We start from the raw sequence: 25240 nt of genomic DNA on the forward strand, positions 1-25240 counted from the left end.
TTTAGGATACAGATCAGAAGTTTTGTTTTATTTTATATTCAGTAAAATGTATCTTTATTAAATACATAGACTATATATGTTGTATTATAGTCTATTTGTCATGCAAATCATAACAGAGCATTTCCAAAACCATATCCATCTACCTACACAGCTGCATAAGAAAAATATTCGTTTGCACTTGTCAAAACATGAAAAAAAATCACAATGTTTCCCCAGACAGAAATAGAATAAACCTGATTTTAGAACTGACCTTGCTCTAGTGCTTTTATTAGCCGTATCTCAAATCGATATTAGCCTGATTTCAAATTCCCAGAATTTAAGCAAATCTCATGTTGGGGAAATTTTTCCTTAATGTACATAAATCTATAGCTTATAACTTTATTTGTTGTCACCACACATGAGCCTGTCCTCAATTTAAAACTGATTTTTTAGACATGGCTTTGACGAAAATAGGGTAGAATCAATGCCAGTGAATGGGTTTGGCTTCCCATCATGAGTGGAGATTCTTCAACTCTTTACCTACGGTATTACCATGTTACTTTACTTTTAAAAGACTAAATAAGTTTTGGAATTTCATGAAGATTACTAAAAACAGAACATTAATTCCCTTATCTGTGAACTCAAATAGAATACAAATTTTTAGGCAGGAATATAGATGAGACTCTTCATCACTCCACATTTGGAAAACATAATAACAAATGTCAAAAGAAGAAAATAAGTGTCTTATATGAATTCTTAATTGCCCTCATTATTTATATCTAGAACATTTGAGGGTTAGAGAAGTGATGCGCTATAAGGAGGGTTACACACATAATTAAAGGCTTGCACTGAATTAACCTCAGAACACATTAATTCCATAATCTACACACAGAGGAATGTGTCAACAGCATATGGAGGAGTGAACCTACTGAGGCACCACAGGATCGACTGGCAGGAAATAGTCCCTTAATTACACTAGATAGACTATAATGTGTTCATATTGCTCCACATATTACAAATTATGCAGAAGTTAAAAACGAAGAGAACACTATGTCCTAATGTCTTCAGTATTTTATTGCCATTCTAATTTATATGTCTTTCTCTCTTGTGCATTTTAATCTCAATTTAAGAATTTTTGCATTCAAGGTTGCAAACATAATTTTACTATTTTGAAATACCTACCAGAGTATATGTAGTAATTTACTTTTACCATGAATAAATCTAATTTTTCTGGATTTGGCATTTGATAACACAGATCAGCCCAAATCTAAAGGATTTTTCCCACTGCCCCTTATTGATCTACTTATTCCATGTCACTCCTTCTGCCCAAAACTTCGGGTTGTTTTCACATTCAAGAGACAGAGAATATTCACTATGAAAACTATTCTGCCATCAATAAGTAGAAATTGATAAGCAATACAATTCAAATGAATTTTAAAATGTGCTGATTATTTCATATACTAAGCAAAGCAGGAAAAGAAAATTTAAATCTCAGATTAATATTTGTCCTCCTCCTTTAGGTATATGGACTTTTTTCCTACTCCATCCAACCTTACAAGTGACTTTCTGTTTGAAAAGAGTGCTAATTACTTCCATTCAGAAGAAGCACCCAGGAGAGTTGCATCTCTTGTCCCTAAGGCCAAGATTATCACCATTCTCATCGATCCCTCAGACCGGGCATACTCTTGGTACCAGGTATGAAGCAGCAAAATATACTATTGAAAGCATTGGGTCACAGCATGTAAGCAATATTGAATCCCTAAAATAAATTCCAAATACATTAAAGGATCAAAAGTAAAAACAGCTAAACCAAAAAATAAATAAAGCTGAATATTAAACTTTTACCAAGTTAGGCAAGGAATTTCAAGCATAAAATAATAGAAAAAAAATCATTAGTCAAAGAATTATTAGACTGACAAAATCATTTAAACATGTAGAAAGTTGGTATGGCAAATGAGCAAAATTAAAGGTAAATGCCCAAGGGTGGATATCGTTAACAAATGGGCATGGGAAATGGGCTAGTGTCCTTCAAAAGCACCTACAAATTGATAAAAGAAAATATATCCAATGTCTCACTATATAAATGAGCAAAATGAACAAAAACATTGATTGAAAATTCACAGAAAAAGTGCGTTTTTCTGGGGGTCAGCATTTATATAAAAATGATCAGTATAATTAGGGATCAAAGAAATATAAATTAAATAAGAAACTATTTTTAATATCATCACAGCAATAATTATAATGATAATTTTCTCTGCTGGAAAGTTGTAATGATAACAGAACTCAAATTTCAATAGGAAGATATATTAGGGCACATTTTGTGAAAGCCAGTTTTGCAATATTTATCAGGAAGTTTGTAAAGGTCCTTGTGTGCTGTGATTCCTCTTCATGAATCTATCATAAGGAAAACTTCAAAGAAGTGGACAATATATATGTACATTGTGATATCTCTAACAACTACAAAAGGAAAAGAACTTAAATGCTCAACAATCTGGAACTGTGGAATATTGAAACAGAATAATCTACAGGTATAAAATAATTATGAATTGGAAAGCTTTAATCAATAAAGTAATTAAAAATTTTTGATATATTTTACTTATTTATCAACTATTTCAAACAAGCACTTTTATTTTGCTAGGTTCTAAGAATGTAAAAGCAAGCAGAACATAGTTCCTATCCTTATGGAGATGCCATTTTAACAATGTGGGTAGGGAGACAGAAATTCATAAAATAATCATAAAGATAAATGATTAGAAATTAGAACATGTGAAGTAAGACAGTCTTAGTACAGCATTCTCTAGAGAAGTAAACTTTAGGTTTGAAACTGAAAGAAGTTTAAATATTAGATGAGAGAAGATAGATGGAGGTGTGGGATATGGGAGACTGAAGAGTATATTCAAAGTTTACTGGGTGCAAAGAACCATTGCACACTTAGCTAAAAGAAATCCCATGAGGCTAGAGGACAAACCTCTAAGTGGAGACTTGTGAGAGATAAGGCTGAGGGCCATACTTGGACTGGAAGTCAAGTGGGCAAACCCACTGTCATTCTTCAAAGAAAAATCTTTGAAAAAATTTAAGCCAGGGTTTGACTACTAGATTTCCCTTAAATAACATTATACAATAGTCTGAGATTCCAGGATGCTATGACAAATACCATACTATGAAATGACTTAACAATAGGAATTTATTGGCTCTTACAGGCTAGAAACTTTGCTTCCTCACAGAGTCAATAAAGCTCAGGATGGACAGCAATTCTTGGATTCTTTGGCTTTTCCATCCTATGGCCATCTCCTCTCTTTTTCTTGCAAGTTCCCTAAACTTCCAACTTCCAGCTTCTCCCATTGCTTTCTCTTTATAAGGCCTGCAGTATAGGTTTAAGATCCTTCCTGATTGGGTTGGCCACACCTTCATTAAAAATAACATCTTCAAAAGGCCCTATTGACAATGGGGCCATTGTCCCACAGGAATAGAATTAAGACAAAGAACAGATTTTTTTCTGGGGTCTACCATAACAATCTGCTATTTGAAGAATGGATTGGAATTGAACAAATGAATATTCAGAGAAATCAAATTAGAGGCTATTGCCACAGAAGTAGTATAGAATAAGACAGTAAAGTAGAAACTAAATGAAAAGGAAAGTTTCAAAAAGTATTTAGGGATTAGCAGCAACAAAACTGGATGAGAAAAATATGAGTCAACGAGGAATCATATTTGGATCTGTGTAACCAGATGGTGATTGTATTAGTCAGCCAAAGGGGTGCTTATGCAAAATACCAGAAATGGGTTGGTTTTCATAAAGGGTATTTATTTGGGGTAGGAGCTTACAGATACCAGGCCATAAAGCATAAGTTACTTCCCTCACCAAAGTCTATTTCTACGTGTTGGAGCAAGATGACTGCCAGTGGCTGTGAGGGTTCAGGCTTCCTGGGTTCCTCACTTCCAGGGTCTGGGTTCTCTCTGGATTCAAGGTTCCTTTCTTCCCAGGGCTTGCTTCTTTCTGGGGCTTGGCTTCTCTTTCCTCTGTGAGATTACTTCCTGGGACTCCAGCTTAAGGCTTCAGCATCAAACCCCAACGTCAAAACTCCAACATCACAAACCGCTAACTCTGTCTTTTGCCATGTCTTTTATCTGAGAGTCCCCACCCACCAAAAGGGTGGGTACTCAATGCCCTACTGGCACAAGAGGTTTACATAATTACTTAATCAAGTAAACCTATGAATCCAATATAATCTAATAAGCCCAGAGGAAGAGATCAGTTTACAAATATAATCCAATATTTCTTTTTGGTATTCATCAGTAATATCAAATTGCTACAGTGACCATACATTCCCATGACAAAAGAAGTACTGCAAAGGGTGCAGAAGGTGATCGAGGGTGTTAAATATGTGATGTTGATGGTGAGTATGAAGTCTGGCATCATTGACATATCTGAGAGGACCAGTAGAGTTAGTTGGCACTCTGGGAGAGGTCTGGGCTGGAAACAAAGTCAAGTCCACAAGAATGGTGAAATTGCTTGAGAAAAGAGTATTGAGAAGAAAAGGATAAAGTAGGATGAAGCAGCAAGAGAGACAAGAAAGTGAAGTCAATCTGGTAGAAGAAAAAAATCCAGGAGTACAGTGATACCAAATCCAAGGGAAAGTTGTGCTGCCAAATGGAGGTGGTAACAACAGTGTCAGACACTGCTAAGAAATTAGACAGGTAGGCCAAACAAGGTGTCAACTATTCTTATTAAGTTGAAAGACATAAAGGGAAATGAAGTCCATAGCAGTGGAGTAATAAGATCAAAGCCAGACGGATTTAGGTGAGGTTAAGTAAGTGGGGATGAAGAAATAGAGGCAGCATTTGTAAAATACTAAAGTATATTGTGAAGGAAAGAAACAAGACACACACTGATTACATAGAAGCTGAAAGTGGGTAAAAGGAAATTTGTTCTGTTGTGACACTTGAGATACAATGGGAAGTTTCCAAAGAAAGAGTTCAAAGGCCATGGAGAGAAAATGGGCTATCAGTCCTGTGAGGATCCAAAGAAGGCAGAGATGAAGAGTACAAGAAATGACTTAGATGGAAGAGGAAGCAATCCTTTTACTTCCTGAGTCATTAACGTTTTTATCCTGGAATCCTTTGGGCAGTCTGGTGAAACCCATGAACCCCATTTCAGAAATGTATTTTAAAAGCATATAACTAAATACACAGAACTACAAAGGAAAAGCTAATAGCAATAGAATTATCAAAAGGTTTTTTATATCAATAATAAATATTTTTATTAAATCATTAAGTAACAAGGTCTAACTACTGTAATTTTGAAATGATGTGAATAAGGGTTTCAAGATATTAGAAACATTGTACTGTGATATAAAAGTAACTGATTTTTATTGGTGATTAAGTCTCAGGTACAATTATATTTCTATGGCTGTTGTCTATATTCATAACTAAAAGAAATGCTGAATTTAATTTAGAAGTTAGTGTAAATAAAGAAGATTTTTTTTTTCTATTCCAATTTTACAAACCTTCTGAATTCTATCAGCATAGCACTGGTTAAGAATTCCTACATTGACATCTCAAGGATAGAGTAACACATATTGAAGCATTGCTACTAACCATGAAATATAATTTACATTATTGTTTATACTCTGTCCTGCACAATTTTATAGGTTTTGACAAAATATATAATGGCCTGTATCCATCATTGCAGTTCCATGTAGGACAATTCCAATACCTAAAAATGCCCCCATGTTACACTTACTCTTCCCTCTCCCTCTCCTCAGAACCTCTGGTGAACACTGCCTTTAAATAAAGTTCTTCCATTATTAGAATAATAATACATCTAAAATAGAATAATAATAAGTCTACTTTAGTCCATTGCTCATTCCCCCGATCTTGAGGATTTTGTGATGGTGATGCCCATCCATTCTGTTTCTACTTGAGAGGGGTCTTGGATTCCATGGGGCTGATGGATGGAACTGCCTTGTTTGCAATTGCAGACACTCTTTGTTCCTTGGGATGGGTGTTGTCCATCATCATCTCCTTGTTATTTGTCCTGGGTGAATCCAATAAACTGAACAGTAAGAGCTGCAATTCTTATAAGCACAGGGAATTGGGCACAAAGAAGAAGCCATGGGCACAACCAAAAGCTGGAAGTTAATGGAACCCATCTGTTGCTATTTAATTGAAAAGTCAAGGAAACCCAAAGATTGCCAGCCAGCTGGGCAGAAGATACATAGTCCCCAGAGGAAGCAAGCCCTTTAGCCTCTGAAACTGTGAACCAATGAATTTCTGTTGTTAAGCTAACCCATTGTACAATATTTGTTTTAGCAACCAGCAAACTAAATACAGCCCCACATAAAAATCCTTGATGCTGGGTCTCTAATAAGCTTCCTTGGTCAGCAACATTTCATATTGTCACAACTTGATGCTGGGGGATTTAAGCATGTCCTGTCTGACAACATTCAGAGAGGACCCTTGGAAGCTCACACCTGTGTTTCACCTCATGTGTCTTTTCCTCTTGCTGATTTTGCTTTGCATTCTTTCACTGTAATAAATCATAGTTGTAAGCACAGTTATAAAAAAAGGATAGAGGAGAGGATGTATGTACATACTGTTACAGTTGTAAGTCTGACATGGAAGTGACTGTGATAGTCTCCTCTTCATCTGAGATGTTGTGAATAATATATTAGTCTCATAAGAAAGAGTAGAGTGATTTGGGGAAGGAACCACCTGAGGAGAGATAAAATGGTGTGATAGCTTTGCGCAGGATTAAGATAAATTTGACCAGGAAAATGTAAAATTGCCTACAGCAATGAGGGTCTAAGTTGATGATCTTGAATTTATGGTCGTAATTATATATATATACATATATATGTGTGTGTATGTGCATGTGTGTATGTGTGTATATGTGTGTGTATGTTTATTTCCCAGTTATGTGAGTGTATTTTTTAAAATATGTTTAAAGCACGTAGAAATTAATGTCAAAATTAAAAATATTATTAAAAGGGAATTTTTAAGAATATAGTATACGTAATTTTTAATGTTTTCTTCACTATTTTTCTTGACTTTGCCAAATTTCCTCAATAAACATGTGTTACCAAAAGCAAATACTGATGTACAAAACAACATGACACTACAAGTTGGGATTGCAAGTTGACTGGGGATCCAAATGGACACTTGGGCTGGAAGTAAGAATCAGAAATTAGCACTAGAATCCATGAGTCAGTCTCTCCCATGAGACACAATAATGTGTCTTTCTCACTTGATGAAAATTCATATCACAAAGCAAGATAAATTAATTTCTAAAAACTGTGCCAAAAGCATTGAAATAAGCCTTAATTTGTTTTGTTGTTGTTGTTGTTGTTTGTATGTTTATTTCTTAACTCTTTCTTTTTAAATACTTTCAAACTTACAGGACAGTTTTTTTAAAAATGCAAAACCCGTACAGAGAACTCCAACATATGCCTATCTCCCCAGATACCAAGATCCACCAATTTTAACATTTTGCCACATTTACTAGCACTTTATCTGTCTGCCTGCCTATCTATATACCCATGTATTTATTAGTCCATTTTCTGAACATTTGAGTACAGGTTGTATATTTCATGCTACCTGAACACTTACTACTATCAAGTACATTTCCTAAGAGAAAGGATACTCACTTATGTAACCACTTTAAGTACAGTTATCAAGTTAAAAAAAAAATCACATTGATATAAAGCTTGCACTCTGTATTCAAATTTTTTCTTATATACCAATAATGGCCATTTGAGTCTTTTCTCCTCCCTTGTTAGATCCTGTCCAGAATCACATATTGCATTTAATTGTCATTGTCTCTTTAGTTACTCGTTCTTTTTTATTTTTAATTGTGAGAACATATGTACAAAATAAACTTTCCCATTTCAACTATTCCCAAGCATACTAGTCCATGGGATTAATCACATTCATAATGTTGTGCTAGCCTCACTACATTCCATTAAGAGAACTTTCCTAAGTCTCCAAATGGAAATCCTATATCTATTATGCATTAACTCCCTATTTTCCCTACTGCCACCCCCACCCTTACCTCCACCTCCACCAGCAACCTGTACTCTACTTTCTGTCTCTATGTCTTTAATATCCTCTGATATTTTCTTTGTAGTTACATGGGCTTAAATTAAACATCCTAAATCTTTAACAACCTTGCTTGCTTTGATACTAACTTAACTTCGATAGTATACATAAACTAGGTTCTATACACCTCTTTCCCCCACTTCTATGCAATTGTTGTCACAAATTACATATTTACACATTATGAGTCCAAAACCACTGATTTATCATTACATTTTATGCATTTGCCTTTTAAATCCTGTAGGAAGTGAAAAATGGAATAACAAACCAAAAATACAATAGTACTAGGATTTATATTTACCCTTGTCATGATATATAGCTGAGATCTGTATTTCTTTATATGGGGATTATCTATTGTCCTTTCTTTTTAACTTGTAGAACTCTTTAGTATCCCTTGTAGGGTCAGTCTAGTGGTGACAAATTCTCTCAGTTTTTGTTTATTTGGTAATGTCTTAATCCCTCCCTCATTTATGAAAGACAGTTTTGCTGGATAGGGAATTCTTGATTAATAAATTTTTGCTTTAAACACCTTACATTTGTCATCCCATTGTATTCTTGCCTCCATGATTTCCAATGAAAAATTTATATTTGACCTTATTGAAGCTCCCTTTTATGTGTCTTATTACTTCTATCTTGTGGCTTTCAAAATTCTCTATTTTTGGCATTAAATAGTTTGATTATAAAATGATGTGCTTCAAGTATATTGGGGTTTAATTTGTTTGAAGTTCAGGAGTACCTTGGATGCATTCATCCATGTTTTTTGTTAAATTTAGGAAGTTTTCAACCATTATTCCTTTGAATATTCTCTCTGACCCTTTCTCTGTTCCTTCATCTGGGACTTCCCCAATATGTATATTGGTACATTTAATGGTTGTCCCACTTTTCTTCATTATTTCCTCTTTCTGCTCCTCAGACTAGATTTCAATTATCATATGTTCATGTTTTTTTGTTTTTGTTTTTGTTTATTTTTATTTTTTATTTTTTTTAATTTTATTCATTTTGTAAAAATATTACATTCAAAAAATATGAGGTCCCATTGAACCCCACCACCCCCACCCCACCACTCCCCCCCCACCCCAGCAACACTCACTCCCATCATCATGACACATCCATTGCATTTGGTAAGTACATCTCTGGGCATCTCTGCACCTCATGGTCAGTGGTCCACATCACAGCCCATACTCTCCCATGTTCCATTCAGTGAGCCCTGGGAGGATTTACAGTGTCCGGTGATTGCCCCTGAAGCACCATCCAGGGCAACTCCAAGTCCCAAAAATGCCTCCACATCTCATCTCTTCCTGCCATGCCCCATACCCATCAGCCACCATGGCCACTTTTCCCACTCCAATGCCACCTTTTGTCTGTGGACCTTGGATTGGTTGTGTCCGTTGCACCTCTATGTCAAGAGGAGGCTCAGATTCCACGTGGATACTGGTTGCAATCCTCCTGCTTTCAGTTGTGGCACTCTAGGCTCCATGGTGTGGTGGTTGACCTTCTTCAACTCCATCTTAGCTGAGTGGGGTGAGTCCAATAAATCAGAATGTAGGAGCTGAAGTCTGTTGAGGCTCAGGGCCTGGCTATCATATTGTCAGTCCAGAGATTCAAATCCCCTAAATATATCTTAAACACCAACACCAACTACAATTCCAGTAAAGTAGAATGAAAGTCTTGTGAAAAGAGATCCCATCTGAATCCAGCTCCACCACGCAGAAACACCAGCCCCAAAGAAGGGCCATCTGACATGGCAGTGAACCCCATCTGCCATGACCATAGAACCCGTGGGTCTCTTTAGCCCTCAAAGGAACCAATACCTGGGATTATATCTACTTTATCTGTCTCTTAGACTCTGCTCAGTTGTGCATAAGGGCAATCCTTCTGACAACCTCCAGACTCTTTTTTAGAGACCCGTAGCCATATAAACTCATTTCTCCTTTCCATTTCCCCCTTACATTAGGTCAAACAGCATTTTAAAGTCATGTTATTATATGTAGACAGGGATATTCTGCTGATCCGCATTGAACTTTTAATTCAAGGTCATTTTCTAGTTGCATCATCAGTTGGTACTTGGTAGTGATCCCTCAGTGCCAGGGAGGCTCATCCCCGGATGTCATGTCCCACGCTGGGGGGAAGGCATTGCATTTACATGCTGAGTTTAGCTTCGAGACTGGCCACATTTGAGTAACATGAAGGCTGTCAGGAGGAAATTCCTAGACACAGTGCTGCTCTAGGCCTTGTTCTTATTTCAGGCATATAGGCTCACAAGCATAGTCATTAGTATCATGGTCTCACTGTTGGATCCTCATTCCTTCCTGGTCCTTACCGTTGCACCTGGGGGATTGCCCCTGCTCCCCTAGGGACCACGACAGAGCACCCCCTGCCAGGAACCCAGTACCCCCCCAGCTGTAGTTTTTAATTGTTGCCACTATGAGTATATCCAAACATTACCATGCACCCTGGACATATGCCCTGTATAGCTTCCTGTCAGCCATATATCTCCTGTCAATAGTATCCTATACCAGTATTCCTCTGCTGCCATTGTTGAACCACTCTGTGATCCAAAACTTCCTGAAAAGTGAAGCCCAATATAATGTCAGGATCCCTTACTAGTAAAATGGAATATAGCGATGGGTTTAAAGGTTAGATATAGAATATGTATTGATTTGGAAAAATTCTACATCCTATCTTTTTCTTTTCTTTTTTCCTAATTATTGAACTTCTCTTCACAAGAGCCCTAGACCACAGTAATTCATATATACAATATACAGTACTCCCACACATCTACCATAAAACCTTTTCCCTTCCACAGCGATATTCTTAAAACTTATTCATATCATATTTACTTAAACTGATGTACAGACTCTGAAACAATAGCTTTCAAACAAGGTGACATCTCTGCTTACATTGTGGTCCATACTTTAGAATATACAGTTTTCTAAATTTTTAGTTATCCTACGTTTTACATTATGGTTTACATTATTAGTCTGTCGTCCCCTATATGTTTATGGTGTAATATTACATGTTTTATATCCATCCTTGTATACTCTCGTGAAACTCCTCTCTTACCCCACATTTACCTTGGTTCCACACATTTAACATCCATTTTCCCCTCCCCTTGGGGCCCACAGTGACAGCCACATATGTTCATGTTAACTAATGATTCTGCCAGCTCAATCTGTTGTTGAACCCCTTGAAAGAATTTTTTTAAGTTTGTGTTACTACAGACTTCAAATCTATTTGGTTCCTTTTCAAAGTTTCCATCTCTCTATTGATATTATCTTTGTGTTTATCTATCAATTTCCTGATTTCTTTTATTTCTTTGTCCGCATTTTCCTTTCTCCCTTTAAACTTATTGAGGACCACTTTTTAAAAAATCTTTGTCTGGCATGTCCATGGTCTGGTCCTCCTTGTTCATGATTTCAAATGCTTTAATCTTATCCCATACCTGGCCATCACTTCCAGTTTCTTTTGTTGAAATCTGGATCTTTTGATATTTTAACATGTTATCATCAGAACTTAGACTCTGAGGCATCTGTTCCTTAGGATTATATCCAGCTTGTATTATGACAGTTTTTTCCTTGAATGTCAGGAGCTAAGAAGAAAAAAAAAAGGAAGAAAAGAAAACTCTCCAGACTTTGAAGATTGACCTGTGGGAGTGTTCTTCTTCAGAGTTTATCCACACAGTGGGTTCAGAAAATAGCTCCAGGCTAAAGTGTAGGGGCCTCCCTGACCCTTTCTGTGCATGTCTTATTTTTGGCAAGCCCTAGGAATTCCCCCATTTACACGGATACATATGTCCCCTCTACACTAGAAAACAGTTTCCTTATGGTCCTGGACACTGACCTGTATAGCCTACAGCCAATAATCCCTTGCTCCAGGTAAATACAATTTGACTGCTCTCCTAGTGTTCTGTAGACAGTTCTGTGAGATGCCTTCTACATTCTGGGAAGGTTTTGAAACACCATGCCTGGGATGAGTGTTCTATTAATAGTTTAGTCCCTCTCCATCAATAGACAGATTGGACCATACATACATGCTCCCAGTATGTGCATGATGCTTCATCCCAAAACAGGTCCAGGTACCTATATTAGGAGCATGAGCTGACTTCAGGCCAAACTTATGACCAGTGACAGTGTCAGGGAGGGGCCAGCCAGGGTGTCAGGAGATCCTATTCCTTTTAAGTGTCCTTTTGTTTGTTTCAGTGTTCACCCTGTTACTGCAATCCTCTAATTGTTTTCTGAGTATTTGAAAAAGATATTTCTGCCAGTGCTGATTTTTCAAAGCTTCTGTTGGGGCATTGGAGTAGGGCTTAAGTAAGTTTGTAACGCAAATCCTTGGGAATGGGAGAAAGGAGCCTCATCACTCCTTATAACAGATTTATATGGATCTTTTCATCTACATTAGACTAAATAAATAAAATATAATACAAAAATATATCTGAGGAGCATGCTTCTCTGTGCTTGCTTCTTTAAGTAGATGATTTAAACGTACAGGTTTGAAGGAAATTTTTTTTTCTGGTAACACTTTTTAGTGCCATCTTGCTGAGAGTAGGGACCCCAAACTGTGCCACATTTAAAATAATGCAGCCTATTATTTAGCTAGTCCTGTCTGCTCAGTAAATATCATAAATCCAAAGCTCAGCAGGTGTAATTCAGAGACTACTACAAATGTCACCTGCCACTGTAATTTCTACCCCACACTTTTATAATAGACTTCACAGAGGAACTATAGTGCTATTTTTCCATAAAATATGTCCCTTTGTGACTTCTTGGTCATATTTTTATGCTAATCTTAGTTTCAGGAGTACAAGGAAAAGTTGGTGCTAAACTGGTATATGTCAATGTAGAGCAGATTAAGTATAGTCCCTTGCTATGCTGCTCAAAGTATAAATTTTAACACTACTATAAAAAGATATAAAAAATATCTTTATTTATGATGTTATTTCTACAATTATGCCAATTACATATATTATATAATCCCTATGTACTCAACATACTGCATATACCTGTAAGAGTGCTCAAAAAATATACAGTAATGAGAGGGTGCCAAAACTTTTATTAGTTCCACCAACCTGCCACTCACTAGTCACTCTTTCACCACTCACCATTTTCTAATCATCTTTACTCCTTTATTCATTTTTATTTCTATCTCCCATATAAGCACCTATCTGCTATTACATTATTGCATCAGGTTCCAATATACTTCCATCCTTATCTTGTATTAGATTTTCTTTGTATTCCCATTTAGCAATCTCACTAGACCAAGTCATCCATCCCCAGACACGTAATCCACCTTCACTCACTCTTACCTCAAGTGATAAAGTTCTCTTGGTTTCAGCGGTTGTTTTTATTCTGCTTATCAAAATCTTCCCTATCAATGTCTAGCTCAAAAGCTTCAGCCATTGAAAATGTTTCTGTCTTCCTTCAGTCATGATCAATCATTTATTGGTCTGGCCATCACAGGAAATAACTTATACCTCAAATAAAATATACGACCTTCTTACAACCTATTAGCCTATTGTCTTTCTCACTAGATTGTGATTTCTTTGATGATAGTGATTTTCTTTTTTCCAACATTTTATCTCCAGAATCTATTGCAGTTCTTTATTCTGGAGAAGAGCTTAATAAATATTTGTGAATTGACTGTGAAATTCATCTCTCATTGAGTTGTGCTTTCTCAACTTGACCATTTCAACATTAATGAGTCCAGGGATTTGATACTGAAAGGTAGTAGTAAAGGAGGATTTAAGAATTAGCAGGGTTAGATGGAAACCCTCAAGTAAGAAAAAGGTAAGGAAATTGGGTAATGTCAATTTGAGTATGACATCTCAAAAAGCATTAGGACTAGGAAAGCGGACTTGGCCCAATGGATAGGGCATCCGCCTACCACATGGGAGGTCCGCAGTTCAAGCCTCGGCCTCCTTGACCCATGTGGAGCTGGCCCATGTGCAGTGCTGATGCGCCCAAGGAGTGCCCTGCCACACAGGGGTGTCCCCCACATAGGGGTGTCCTCCACATAGGGGAGCCCTCCCCGCCCCACAAGGAGTGAACCCTGTAAGGAGACTCGCCCAGTCGAAAGAAGGTGCAGCCTGCCCAGGAATGGCACCGCACACACGGAGAGCTGACACAACAAGATGATGCAACAAAAAGAAACACAGATTCCCAGTGCCGTTGATAAGGATAGAAGCAGTCACAGAAGAACACACAGCGAATGGACACAGAGAGCAGACAACTGAGGAGGGGGGGAATAAAGGGGAGAGAAATAAATAAAAAATAAATCTTTAAAAAAAAACATTAGGACTAAACATCTGCTTTTTCTGTGCTGCTAGCACCTGCCAAAGAGGGATAGTGGAGAAATGGCAGTACCCTTGGTATCGGCTATAATTACACAACAAGCAGAATAAAATCTAAACGTACTCTTGCTCAGTTAACGCTCTTTTTGTAAGGCTTGATTTATTCGGTCCCTGACATCTTTTCACTTCTAATCAAGACTCTGAAGGAAATCCCTCTACTCTATCTCTGTCTTGAACCTAAATGTTTTAGACATGAAGACAATCACAAACTTATCTTCATATTGCTTAATATATATTGGAAGCTTATATTTTAAAAGACTTTAAAATAAGCAACATGTCAAGCGTGGTAACTAGGTGGAGGTGAAACGGGGCTTGGGGTTGCTAGTGATGTTCTGTTCCTTATTCTGGGTTATGATATGTTCACTATGTAAAATTTTTTTCATTATGTAAAACTTTATCAAATATGGACAATCTAGGTATATACACTAACTTTAATAAAAGTAATAAAAAATTTCAAATATAAAAACAATAAGCAACATGTCAATATCTAAGTTTCACTCCATATACTTTTCATAATAGTAGTCATTATAAAATCAAGTAATTATTTTTTTGTATTTTTATGAAATGGAGACATATGACATGCATCAAGCACGCAAACATGCACACATAAACATACACAAGAGCATACACACACATAGCTACTCATAAATAAAATAAAGAAAATTAACTTTGCAACTGACTTTCTTGTTAAAGCACCAACGATCACATGAAGATCCAGCTGCTCTGAGGTTTAATTTTTATGAAGTTATTACAACAGGACATTGGGCCCCATCTGACTTAAAAACTTTGCAGAGAAGATGCCTGGTACCTGGATGGTATGCAGTCCACATAGAAAGGTGGCTAACTTACTTTTCTACTTCTCAGGTAATGCCCTGAAATTAATTTCTCTTGTTTATTAGATCATGATTGTTTTGTACTGGCAAACAAAATGCCTGAGTTAGCATTGCCATAGACAGTGACTTATCAGATAAAATTATATGTAAGGGAGAAATAGAGGCTTTTATATTTTTAATCTCAATAGTGTTATTAAAATGTTGTTAAATGACTCTGAAAACACATCTTTGAGATATTTTGAATAACAGCTGTTCCTGAAGTGATGAGTCCTTACATCATTCACAGACAGAAATTCTCAACTAATACCAAAGAAGCCAGTTAGCAGTTTTCTGGAACACCATATGCAGATACCCGGGTGCTGTCTGTCCTGTGGGATCTTTATATGGACAGCAGGAGGTCATGCTTTAGGCTGTCAAAATGGGAAGTGCTGTTACAGCTCTGGCACTCTGGGTTAAGAGAAAAAAATAGGGATTTGAGGAAAACATATATCCTTTATATATATGAATATATATATCTAAATGCAATTAGAAACTGAGTTCTCTGTTGTGGTTAGTAAGAACACAGGTGCATGGTTTCCAATCTTGATGCCCTTTGTTTAAGCCCTTGACTTCAGGGTTACCTCCTCAGAATTTGGTATGTGGGATAATTATCTAACTGATTAAACTGCAGATGGCCGATCATGTTTCTACTGAAGTATTAAAGAGAGTTTTTGTGCTTATTTCCAAGTTACAATAAAGTAAGTTAAGGGTGATACTTATTTAATGTACAAGAAATGATGCCTAAGGCAAATTTAAGCTTCTCTTTAATTGGAAGGGCACAAGAATAGTAAACATTAAAATGTATTCTAAATAGTGCAGGTTTTATTCTTATTTACACTGACCTAATTTATTAATGTAGTGCCAAGTCAAGGAGCGCAGCTTATTCCACTCAATTTAGTTTTGTTTTTCATTGTGACTATTTTTTATTTCACAGTTGCTGATTATTGATGGACAGCAGCTGAGATCTGACCCAGCCTCTATAATGGATGAAGTCCAGAAGTTTCTGGGAGTTACACCTCATTATAATTATTCTGAAGCTCTAACGTGAGTCTATTATCATGCATGGTTTCATTTCCATTATTTGTCATCATAAATTATCATAGAAGGTGTGCATGTAGCATCATTAATACTAGCCATGAATTTATACATCATTATGCTATTCAAAAGCAGTCAAAGCAATATCCTTATTATTCATGTAATATCTCCCTTTTGAATACCAGGAATATTTTATCTTATAACCATTTTATATTATCACAAAACCCTTTTTGGTGGGTTTCTGCCCAAGGTGAGTTAAGTAAAATTTTTACCTGCCTACTCTGTACAGAAACTGTCCTAGGAATTGAAGTTTCAAAGGCAAAAGTGATATGGTGTATCACCCTGAGCAATTCACAGATTAGACATGAACAGGGGAGGACCATGGTTAGTCATGTGAAACTGGGGGGTACTTAGGCAGAACGAGGAAAGAAGCACATTCATGCCTTATTTTGTATTTACTAAGTATTTATAACCAGATATAATCATGTAAAATGTCCCATTTACCTATCTGTTGCATAACAAACTGTCCCAAAACTATGGGCCTATAATGATAATGATTGCCCATTGACTCTATGGACCAGGAATTAGGACAGGACAGAGCATGGAAGGCTTGCCTGTCTCTCATCCCTAATATCTGGGTCACAGCTGAGAAGACCTGAATATCTGTGGATGACTCAAATGGCTAGGGACAATGGGAATCATCTGGAGGCTTCTTCACTCAGATCTCTGGCTGCTGGGCTGGGATGACTAAAAGGCTGAGCTCTGTGGGCAGATGCCTCTTCCTGTGACTTCCTCCCACCTGAGGAGTAGGTTTCTCACACTGTAGAGACTGGATTCAGAAAAGGGAGCGGCCTGAGTGTAAATGCCCAGGGAGGGACTATTCCAAGGGAGTCTTGGTACTCACTGACCTAGGCGGCAAAAGTCACACAGCATCACCTACGTTCATTCTTTTGGTCACAAGCAAGTGACTAAAAGCTATCCAAACTCAATGGGAGGTAAATGAGACTCCATTTCTTGATGGGGAGTGGCAAGGTCATTCTGCAGAAAAGAAGACAGTATGGGAGATATTATTGCAGCCATCTTAGGAAAATAAAAGTTGATCCTTATGACTTGGGTGATTAAAAATAAAGGAGTTTAAAATATGTAAGGAAGCAAAGTGAAAAAAACAAAACATCCAAGTAGCCAAGAAATATTCTAAAAGGGCATGTATTTTGCTCCAGAGAGTTCCACCCCCCCCCCCCCAATATCTGATATAAAGCCTTTTAAACAGAATTTTGTCAGACAAAATTCTAACAAGCCTGGTTATAATTTTCCAGTTTACAGCAGATTAGAATCAGCAATTATATAACTAGGGAGGGTAATGGAGGGACAGGAAAAGAAATAATAAGATTGGGTTGTTTCTTAGATACTGAAACAACCCTAATGAAGTTTCTACCTACAGACAAAAATAACAACACAAGGCATGCCCCTGTTGATTAAGCAGACAAAGCTTCCTATAATATGTTTTGCATTGTTATTGACGTTGGTGCATCTTCTTCTGCCGCTCTGCAATAGGTTAATAGTTTTGTCCTCTTCACTACAAATGGTTGCTTACAGTTCAATATACCTGTCAAATCATGCTTTTGAAGAACAGATTAGAAACAAGGAAAAATACATGTTTTTTAATATGTCTCACAAATCACAAACATTAATAACTATCGTAATGTTTAGAGTAATGAAAGAGCTCTAATGGAAAACCAACTCATATCCCAAAAGTTGTCTAACAGTTATTTGAGAAAGGCTTTACATCTTAATTTCACAATTTCATGCCTACAAATAAAACCCATAAAGCAATAAATTGATATAACTTATAGAGGATAAATGTCCTTTATTAGACTTAGCGTATATAAAGTTGTCAACACAACAAATGAAGTCGGTGTAGCAAAATAATGTGGATTCAAGGTTATTACAACCCTATCTAAAGAAATGAATGTCAGTGTTCCGGATAGCTCTCCTTCCTCAGGTAACAATAAGGATTGCCTCTCCCCAGTTGTTACTGAGAGAAAGAACCTGCAGCCCAGCCCAAGGCCGCCACACTACCTGAGTACAAAGGAGATGCTCTCAGCGTGTATATAAACATCTTGACTTTGTTGCCAGAGCCATATTTTACTTTAACGCAGTTAAATATTCTCATCCTGAGGCAGAAAATGCTGTTTAGGGGCACCGTTATGCCGACTTCCCCTTCTCATTTTGCACAGCATCCTGAACTGTTTTTCCTCCTGGGAAATTACCGAAAACTAGGGAAGGACTGTGATAGACAAGGAGCAGATTGAAAAGTCCAAGCTGGAAATGACTCTGTCTTTCTTTTATCCATTTAGCCAGTGAAGTATTTAATTTTAATTGATAGCATGTACTAGGACAACTTGGACTGCAAGGATCAGGTCTCTAATAATAGATTGGGCAGGGAACTGTGAAGAAAATTTCCCTCTCCCCCTAAATGAGTTCACATATGTGCAGAGGCAAATTGCAGGTGTGCTTGTATTATAGGAATGGGCCCAGGGCAACAAAATATTCTGCAACTAATTAACTTTACATCCCAGTCAATTATGCTTCATCCTTCTAAAACATCTGCTGAGCAACAAAAATGCAAACCTTTTCGATGTTTTATGCATGCAGCAAGTCCCATAGCAATAAATTTAAAATTTCCCTTCTTTTTTGATGCATTCTTCTATTTTTCCTAACTTGTGAGTCCAAAATAGAAATTCTTACATATCTGAGTTTAAACAAAATAATTAAGCCAAACAGCCTTTCTTTTGTAACTTAGTGCAGCCATTATATGAAAACATTAGAATTTTCTTTCGGAGTGTCTTTAGAATCTGAATTATCCAATAGGATCATTTCTGCCTTCAACAACAACCACAAAAAAGAAAAATAGTGTCATCTCCCATTCACAATTTCTATAATTGCATCTCATTTTGCCTGAAAAAGTATGACTATATTTTTATACTTTTGAATTCCTTCTTAATGAGTGCAAAAATTTTGAATTTAATAAAGTATGTCTCCAAATTAGGAAGGTTTAATTCATGTTTCTATAAAGAGATGTATATTTACAATACATTCAGTCACTTTAATGTACATTAGTTGAATGATTTCAAAGAAATCTTTTAATGTGTTTGACAGAGAACTCACATTAATAAGTAGATAAAATATTCTGATAAACCTTTATATTGGGGCTGTAATTTTGATGATTGGTCTTTGATCTTTTCTGGGTTCATAAATAAAATGTGGAACTGAAGTTAATAACTCTAAATAGGATTACATTGAAGATCTATATGTCTTCTGCACTACAGAAGAATTATTCAAATTATTATAACATATGGTTTCTTTAGTCTCAAATCAATCTTTCAAATCAGCTGAATAAATGAATGAAAACAATGGGATTACAAAAGTGAATTTCTTTCAACCAATTGGACAGGCTCTTTCACTCAAAATTCTGTATACAATTTATAATATTTATCATCATTATATGTTCAAACTATTGTAGGTTTGATCCCCAAAAGGGCTTTTGGTGTCAACTACTGGAAGGAGGAAAAACCAAATGCCTTGGAAAAAGTAAAGGCCGAAAATATCCGCCCATGGATCCAGAGGTAATCTTTTTCCTAATCTTTGAGTTACTCTGGTAAATTCTGTGTGTATGGCTATTTCAAATCTAATGACAATAAATTTACTTCTTTTTTCTGCTCTTTATTTGCTACAAGTAGTTGTATGTGTGTATAAGAGGTTGCAAGAATAATACAGTTATAAGCCATGGTTTATGATAGAATGGATAAATTACTTATGAACACTAGTTTATAATGGCATGCATAAAACAATGACAAAAACAAACTGAAAACAAGCAAACAAACAAATATTCAATAGAAGTGAGGATATGGGGAGAAATGCCTTTATATGGCAGACCAGGATTTTAGCAATCGGCTCATACAGATATGATCAGTATCTCTTCTAAGGCAAGGGGGCAGAGGGAGTTTGAAAGTGATTCAAGTGTTACTATGGAAATGAAAGTACCAGAAAGTCCTTAAAACACCACCTTTGACCTCAATAATTTCAAAAGATTTTCAGAAATCACTTTAATCTGCCAAGAAATCAATGTAACGTTCCCACTACTTCTATAAACATCTCCAGAATTTGAAGTGTTTACTATCTGGCTTAAGAGAAGAAATTTAATGAAATAACTGGTGAATGGTTTAAGATGAAATATTGTCACATGAAATCCATTTCCATGGTATACACAAAAGTTGCTAAGGGAATTTCATGAAGACAGAGATCTACTTGTATTAAAATATTTGTGAGGGCATAAAGAGAAATGGTGAGACTTTGACCAGATGGAGAATGATGTGTAGGCCATGGCTACCTGTACTGACATGGGGAAAGTATTCATCTCTACTATTTTATCAATGCATCCTAGAACTATGTTAATTGGCTTATAAGACAACATTACATCCATTAAGAAATTCCAATTTAAAATTTTGTTCCCCAGAAATCTGTATAAATAAAAGATAAATATAAAACTAAAACCATTGATAAAAATGATAATCATTTTTTTAACCATTCATCTACTAAAGGCCAATCAGTCCAGCTTGACTAGGAATATAAGAATCACAAAGATCATGCATCAGACACCTTATAATATTTTGGAGGCAGACAGTTCTTGATGATTAAAAATGTCTATTTTGGTTCTGAAACGATATAGAAATTTGTTTTGTGTAAATATTGCAAGTTATTTCTTTAATCATAAATTTCAGATTTTATGGCTATTTAAGTATACTTTTCTTGTTATCCTATGGGACAATTTTACAGGAAATGATCAATTTGAGAAGAAATGTATGTGTTTTTATCAGCTCACTTCTCTATATTTGTTTCCATATCAGGCCCCTCCCTCATGCTTTTCCAGTACTATTCTCATCTCAAAAATTTTCTCACTATACAGACTTCACCAATCCTGCAATAATATGTCACATAATGGTGAATAAGTCACAAAGGATATACCTAGGATTATCTTTACTTTATGACTATACTTTTGTCAAATCTTTGCAAAAAGTAAAAATGGTGAAACTTGAGGAAAAATACAAAGAAATATATTTTTGTAAATATTTACATTGTAAGAGAGTTCTTTAAGCAATGAAGCAATGTGGATTATATATTCTAGTTTTGATGAGCTGACTCGTCTTTCAAGTGTTCTTTTTTTTTGCGTTACAGTCTAGAACTTTCCTCTCTAATTACTACCGAGATCATAACGTGGAACTGTCCAAACTGCTACACAGACTGGGGCAGCCTTTGCCATCATGGCTGAGACAGGAGCTGCAGAAAGTGAGATAGCACTGGAGGCAAGAACCCAGGCTTTCAAGACAATTACTTACACTATTAAGTAGAAAACAAACCCCACAACTTTCATGCCCTTTTTTGCTCATGTGATTGTCAGCAGAAGACTGTGCGAATAAATTTCCTTCTATCTTTTTCATAAAATGAAAACTGTTATATATGCACGCATTGGCAATTGCTAGCATCAATCCTTGTGTGTGAGCTTTTGGGAAGCAATGTGGGGTTTTGTGGCACTGTCTACTTTCCAGCGTGGGGATCATAACACAGCCCAGTTCCTCCACTTACCATAATGTTACAAAAACTCTATGTATTAATATAACTGATAAACCTCATTATATGCAAGTGACAAATTAGAATCTTGAGGATCAAGATAAGGACTGAGGTATTTGTAAATGAAGTTAGTATCTGAATTAAGGGCTAACATTTTTCCCAAGATAATTTTTAAAAAGTTTTCTTTGGTTATGAAAAGAAATTATATTGCCCATACTCTTCTATGTTTGGACATTTATTATTTATTATAGACCACAAATATTTTCTGTGGTTGTTACTCCTCCTTACCAGTTTCCCTGATTTGCTAAAGAAGTTGTAGCTTCCCATGTTTTTTTATTGCTTGTTTTTTTTTGTTTGTTTGTTTTATCTTTTTTTCTCTTTTTTCTATTTTATCTTGTAGGGTATGCCCAGTGAATACTGCATTATGGTTCCAACAAAAGCTGTCACAGAATTTGGGAAACAAGGAATGGCATTGTAACATAAGAATAACACTTCTAGTATATATAAGGCCATCTTTAAATGGGCCCAAAATCTTACTGTGTATTAATCTAGGTATTTCCACCTTGACAGTGATGTTGCATTTATATATTTTTTCACTATACAAGGTAGAAGACAAAACTTTATTGATTGATAAGATATTGAATGAAAATATCAAGCTCTGTTTACAGGTACAGTGAGGCACTTGTGCCTTCTATGTGGTATATGTCAATCTTTTCAAAGCATGGACTTTTCATATATACCAGTAAACTATTGTAGAAGTTTATGTTTTTAATGCCTATTTTAAAAAAAGAAATATAACCAAAAACTTAGTTCTTCAAACATTACTCATTCTCTTACCTAACCCCTACTTCTCAGTCATGTCACCCCCAAATTAATTTCTGAAGAAGTAATGATCCTTCTGTCTTAGAGTTATAGTTTTCACTCTTATTTTCAGGTTATTGTTATGCTAGTTAGATTCTTATCCCGTTTCTCAATGAAGATAATTATTAAAGCTTGTTATTCATTTCAGTGATACATGAAGATAAAATTTCAACAGAACAGTAAATCAAACTGACTTTGGTAACATTACCCATTAATCCATCTTTCCTCCAGAATGATTCTTCTATAGGCTGTAAATAATATTCCATTTTCCTATACTTTGAGAAACTATGCTTGACATAATTTAATAGGAAACTGAAGGTATTTTTTGTTATTGTTGTTTTAACAAGCAAACCAAATTAAGTGTTCTAAAAGCTTTTTATGAATTTGATTTGAGAATTCAATTTTGAATTTATACTACATTAAGATTTCTGTTTTCCTACTGTATCTAGATGCTCTTTTCAGAATTTTTTTTTTCTTGGGCAGGGGTTAATATTAAATTACAAGCTATTACTTATTTTGCTCCTCTATTAACTGTGAGACTCAAATCCTCAGCCTTGTTTGGTTACTTAGATGAAACAGTGCTTAACAGCATTCCATAAGCACACTAAAATCACAATGCCTGTGTATTTCAAGTGCTAATGTTTGATTAATTCGTTCATTAATTTTCCTCCAGATTATATTCTAATTCTTTCTTTCTTTAAATAAAGGTTAAAATGTTTTCCCAAGTGGGTTAAAAGAGATACTTATAGAAGGGAGGAGAGTTATTTTTCATATCAAATAAAATTCATTTAAAAGTTCTCCTACTCTTCACCAGATTTTTTAAAATGTAACTCATTTTTGCATTTGCATATTGCTTCCAAATAGTCTATACAATATTATTCACTAAATTATAGGTATCTATCTGAGAGCAAAATTTCCCCAAACTCAAATAGTCTCATTTCCTAGGAATGGTTCATTTTAATCTGAGTGTACATTTTCCTTATTGCTTCAGATTTGATAATGAAGACAACAAAATTAATTTTAATTATATAACACATCTTCATCTTGCAATAAACCATTCAAGGAAGTCTGAATTAGATGCTTATAATAAATCAAGAACAATTAAAGGTTTAAGAATATCTTGATTTTTGCAATTTTCACACCTTGACATCTGAATTGTTAACTCAGGATTTAATATATGTAATTCTATAAAAATTTAAATAAAATTCTCTTTCATGATCTTGAATGACATACTTTAAAAAAAAATTTTTTTTAAACTCCATAAAACCCATAACCATGATAGTTTTAGTTTCTTCTCTTCTTTCCCTCTTTTCTAGAGTCCAACTATCTAATTCACAAATATAATTATTGACTACTTCACATTGATAAATGTGGGAGTGATTTTATATTGTGAGTATACATTAAAATATGATATATGCTTGTCAAATATTAGGTGTAAAAATGTCTTAAATTATGTTATGAACTCACCAAAAGCTAATTTTGTATGTTATGAGCAATGGCAACCCAAAGAGAATTAAATAAGCAACAAGAAAGAATGCTAGCAAAAAAAAAAAGTATACTCCTGCTATTATTGCATTTTTTCTAGAACAAATAGCTTTTGGCCAAATAAGTGATTTTATTTGCCTCTATTTTAACAAGCCCATCTTAGGTTTGCCTTATGTATTTTTTGTTCATCTAGCTCACTGTTTTAATATGATACAAAATAAACCTGTTTACTGAGTATTGATTTATTTTTAATTACAACAACACAAACAATTTATAGTAGAATAATAATCTGTTTTGGGTGGCTATAACCATTTTTAGCACTTGCTTGATGGAAGTGCTTTTAAAATGATGTTAGCAATGATTTCAAAAAGGAAGAAATCTAATAATCTTGCATATAGGATTTTCCCTCCACCACAGGAATACATCTTAAATGAGCACATGCATAAACACACTAAAATATGTGTGTGTATATATATATATGCAAATGCTTATGCATATATAAGTTATCTGAGAAACTTTAGTTTTGATCACCCAAATCATATTTTCTTGTGTGAGCCAGGTTGGAATGTGAGAAAAGCAGACAGAACCCTGTGTTTACCAAAATTGTTTTAAAAATTGTGGTAATACATGCATAACATATTATTGGTTCTCACGTCTTCAGAATAAATACTATTATTGCTATATCATAAGAGTAATGTTGTTTCTCCTCTAAAATCCAAGGTCTTAATCAATATTTGAACCTCTTTCCTTTCCTTTATCTTCCTTCACTACATGCATATCCCTAAGTTCCAAACTTATAAGTATAAACAGGTTATGAGCATGGACTTTGGATTCAGCTTCATCCAGGTTCTTCTCCAAGTTCTACTTCTCATTAGCTGTTGGCTTTGGCTTTTTATGGAACTTCTCTGAGTCACAATTTCCTTTTTCTCTAAAATAA

General features: G+C 35.4%; 1 protein-coding gene across 2 annotated transcripts in view; it reads left to right on the forward strand.

Moving 5' to 3' along the window:
* LOC101442209 (N-deacetylase and N-sulfotransferase 4) overlaps positions 1 to 24989 on the forward strand; it is a 292548-nt gene extending 267559 nt beyond the window's left edge. Inside the window, exons 10-15 of one of the 2 annotated variants that reach the window (XM_071215004.1) lie at positions 1500 to 1674; positions 15116 to 15286; positions 16229 to 16338; positions 19853 to 19955; positions 21565 to 21692; positions 22358 to 24989. In XM_071215004.1, coding sequence (XP_071071105.1) covers positions 1500 to 1674; positions 15116 to 15286; positions 16229 to 16338; positions 19853 to 19955; positions 21565 to 21684 — 679 coding nt within the window. In that variant the 3' untranslated portion in view covers positions 21685 to 21692; positions 22358 to 24989. The remainder of the gene's footprint in view (positions 1 to 1499; positions 1675 to 15115; positions 15287 to 16228; positions 16339 to 19852; positions 19956 to 21564; positions 21693 to 22357) is intronic. The other variant, XM_058293542.2, reaches the window with a different exon arrangement.
* Positions 24990 to 25240: the final 251 nt, after the last annotated feature.

Source organism: Dasypus novemcinctus, chromosome 1, assembly GCF_030445035.2.
Source record: "Dasypus novemcinctus isolate mDasNov1 chromosome 1, mDasNov1.1.hap2, whole genome shotgun sequence".
NCBI classification, from domain to species: domain Eukaryota; kingdom Metazoa; phylum Chordata; class Mammalia; order Cingulata; family Dasypodidae; genus Dasypus; species Dasypus novemcinctus.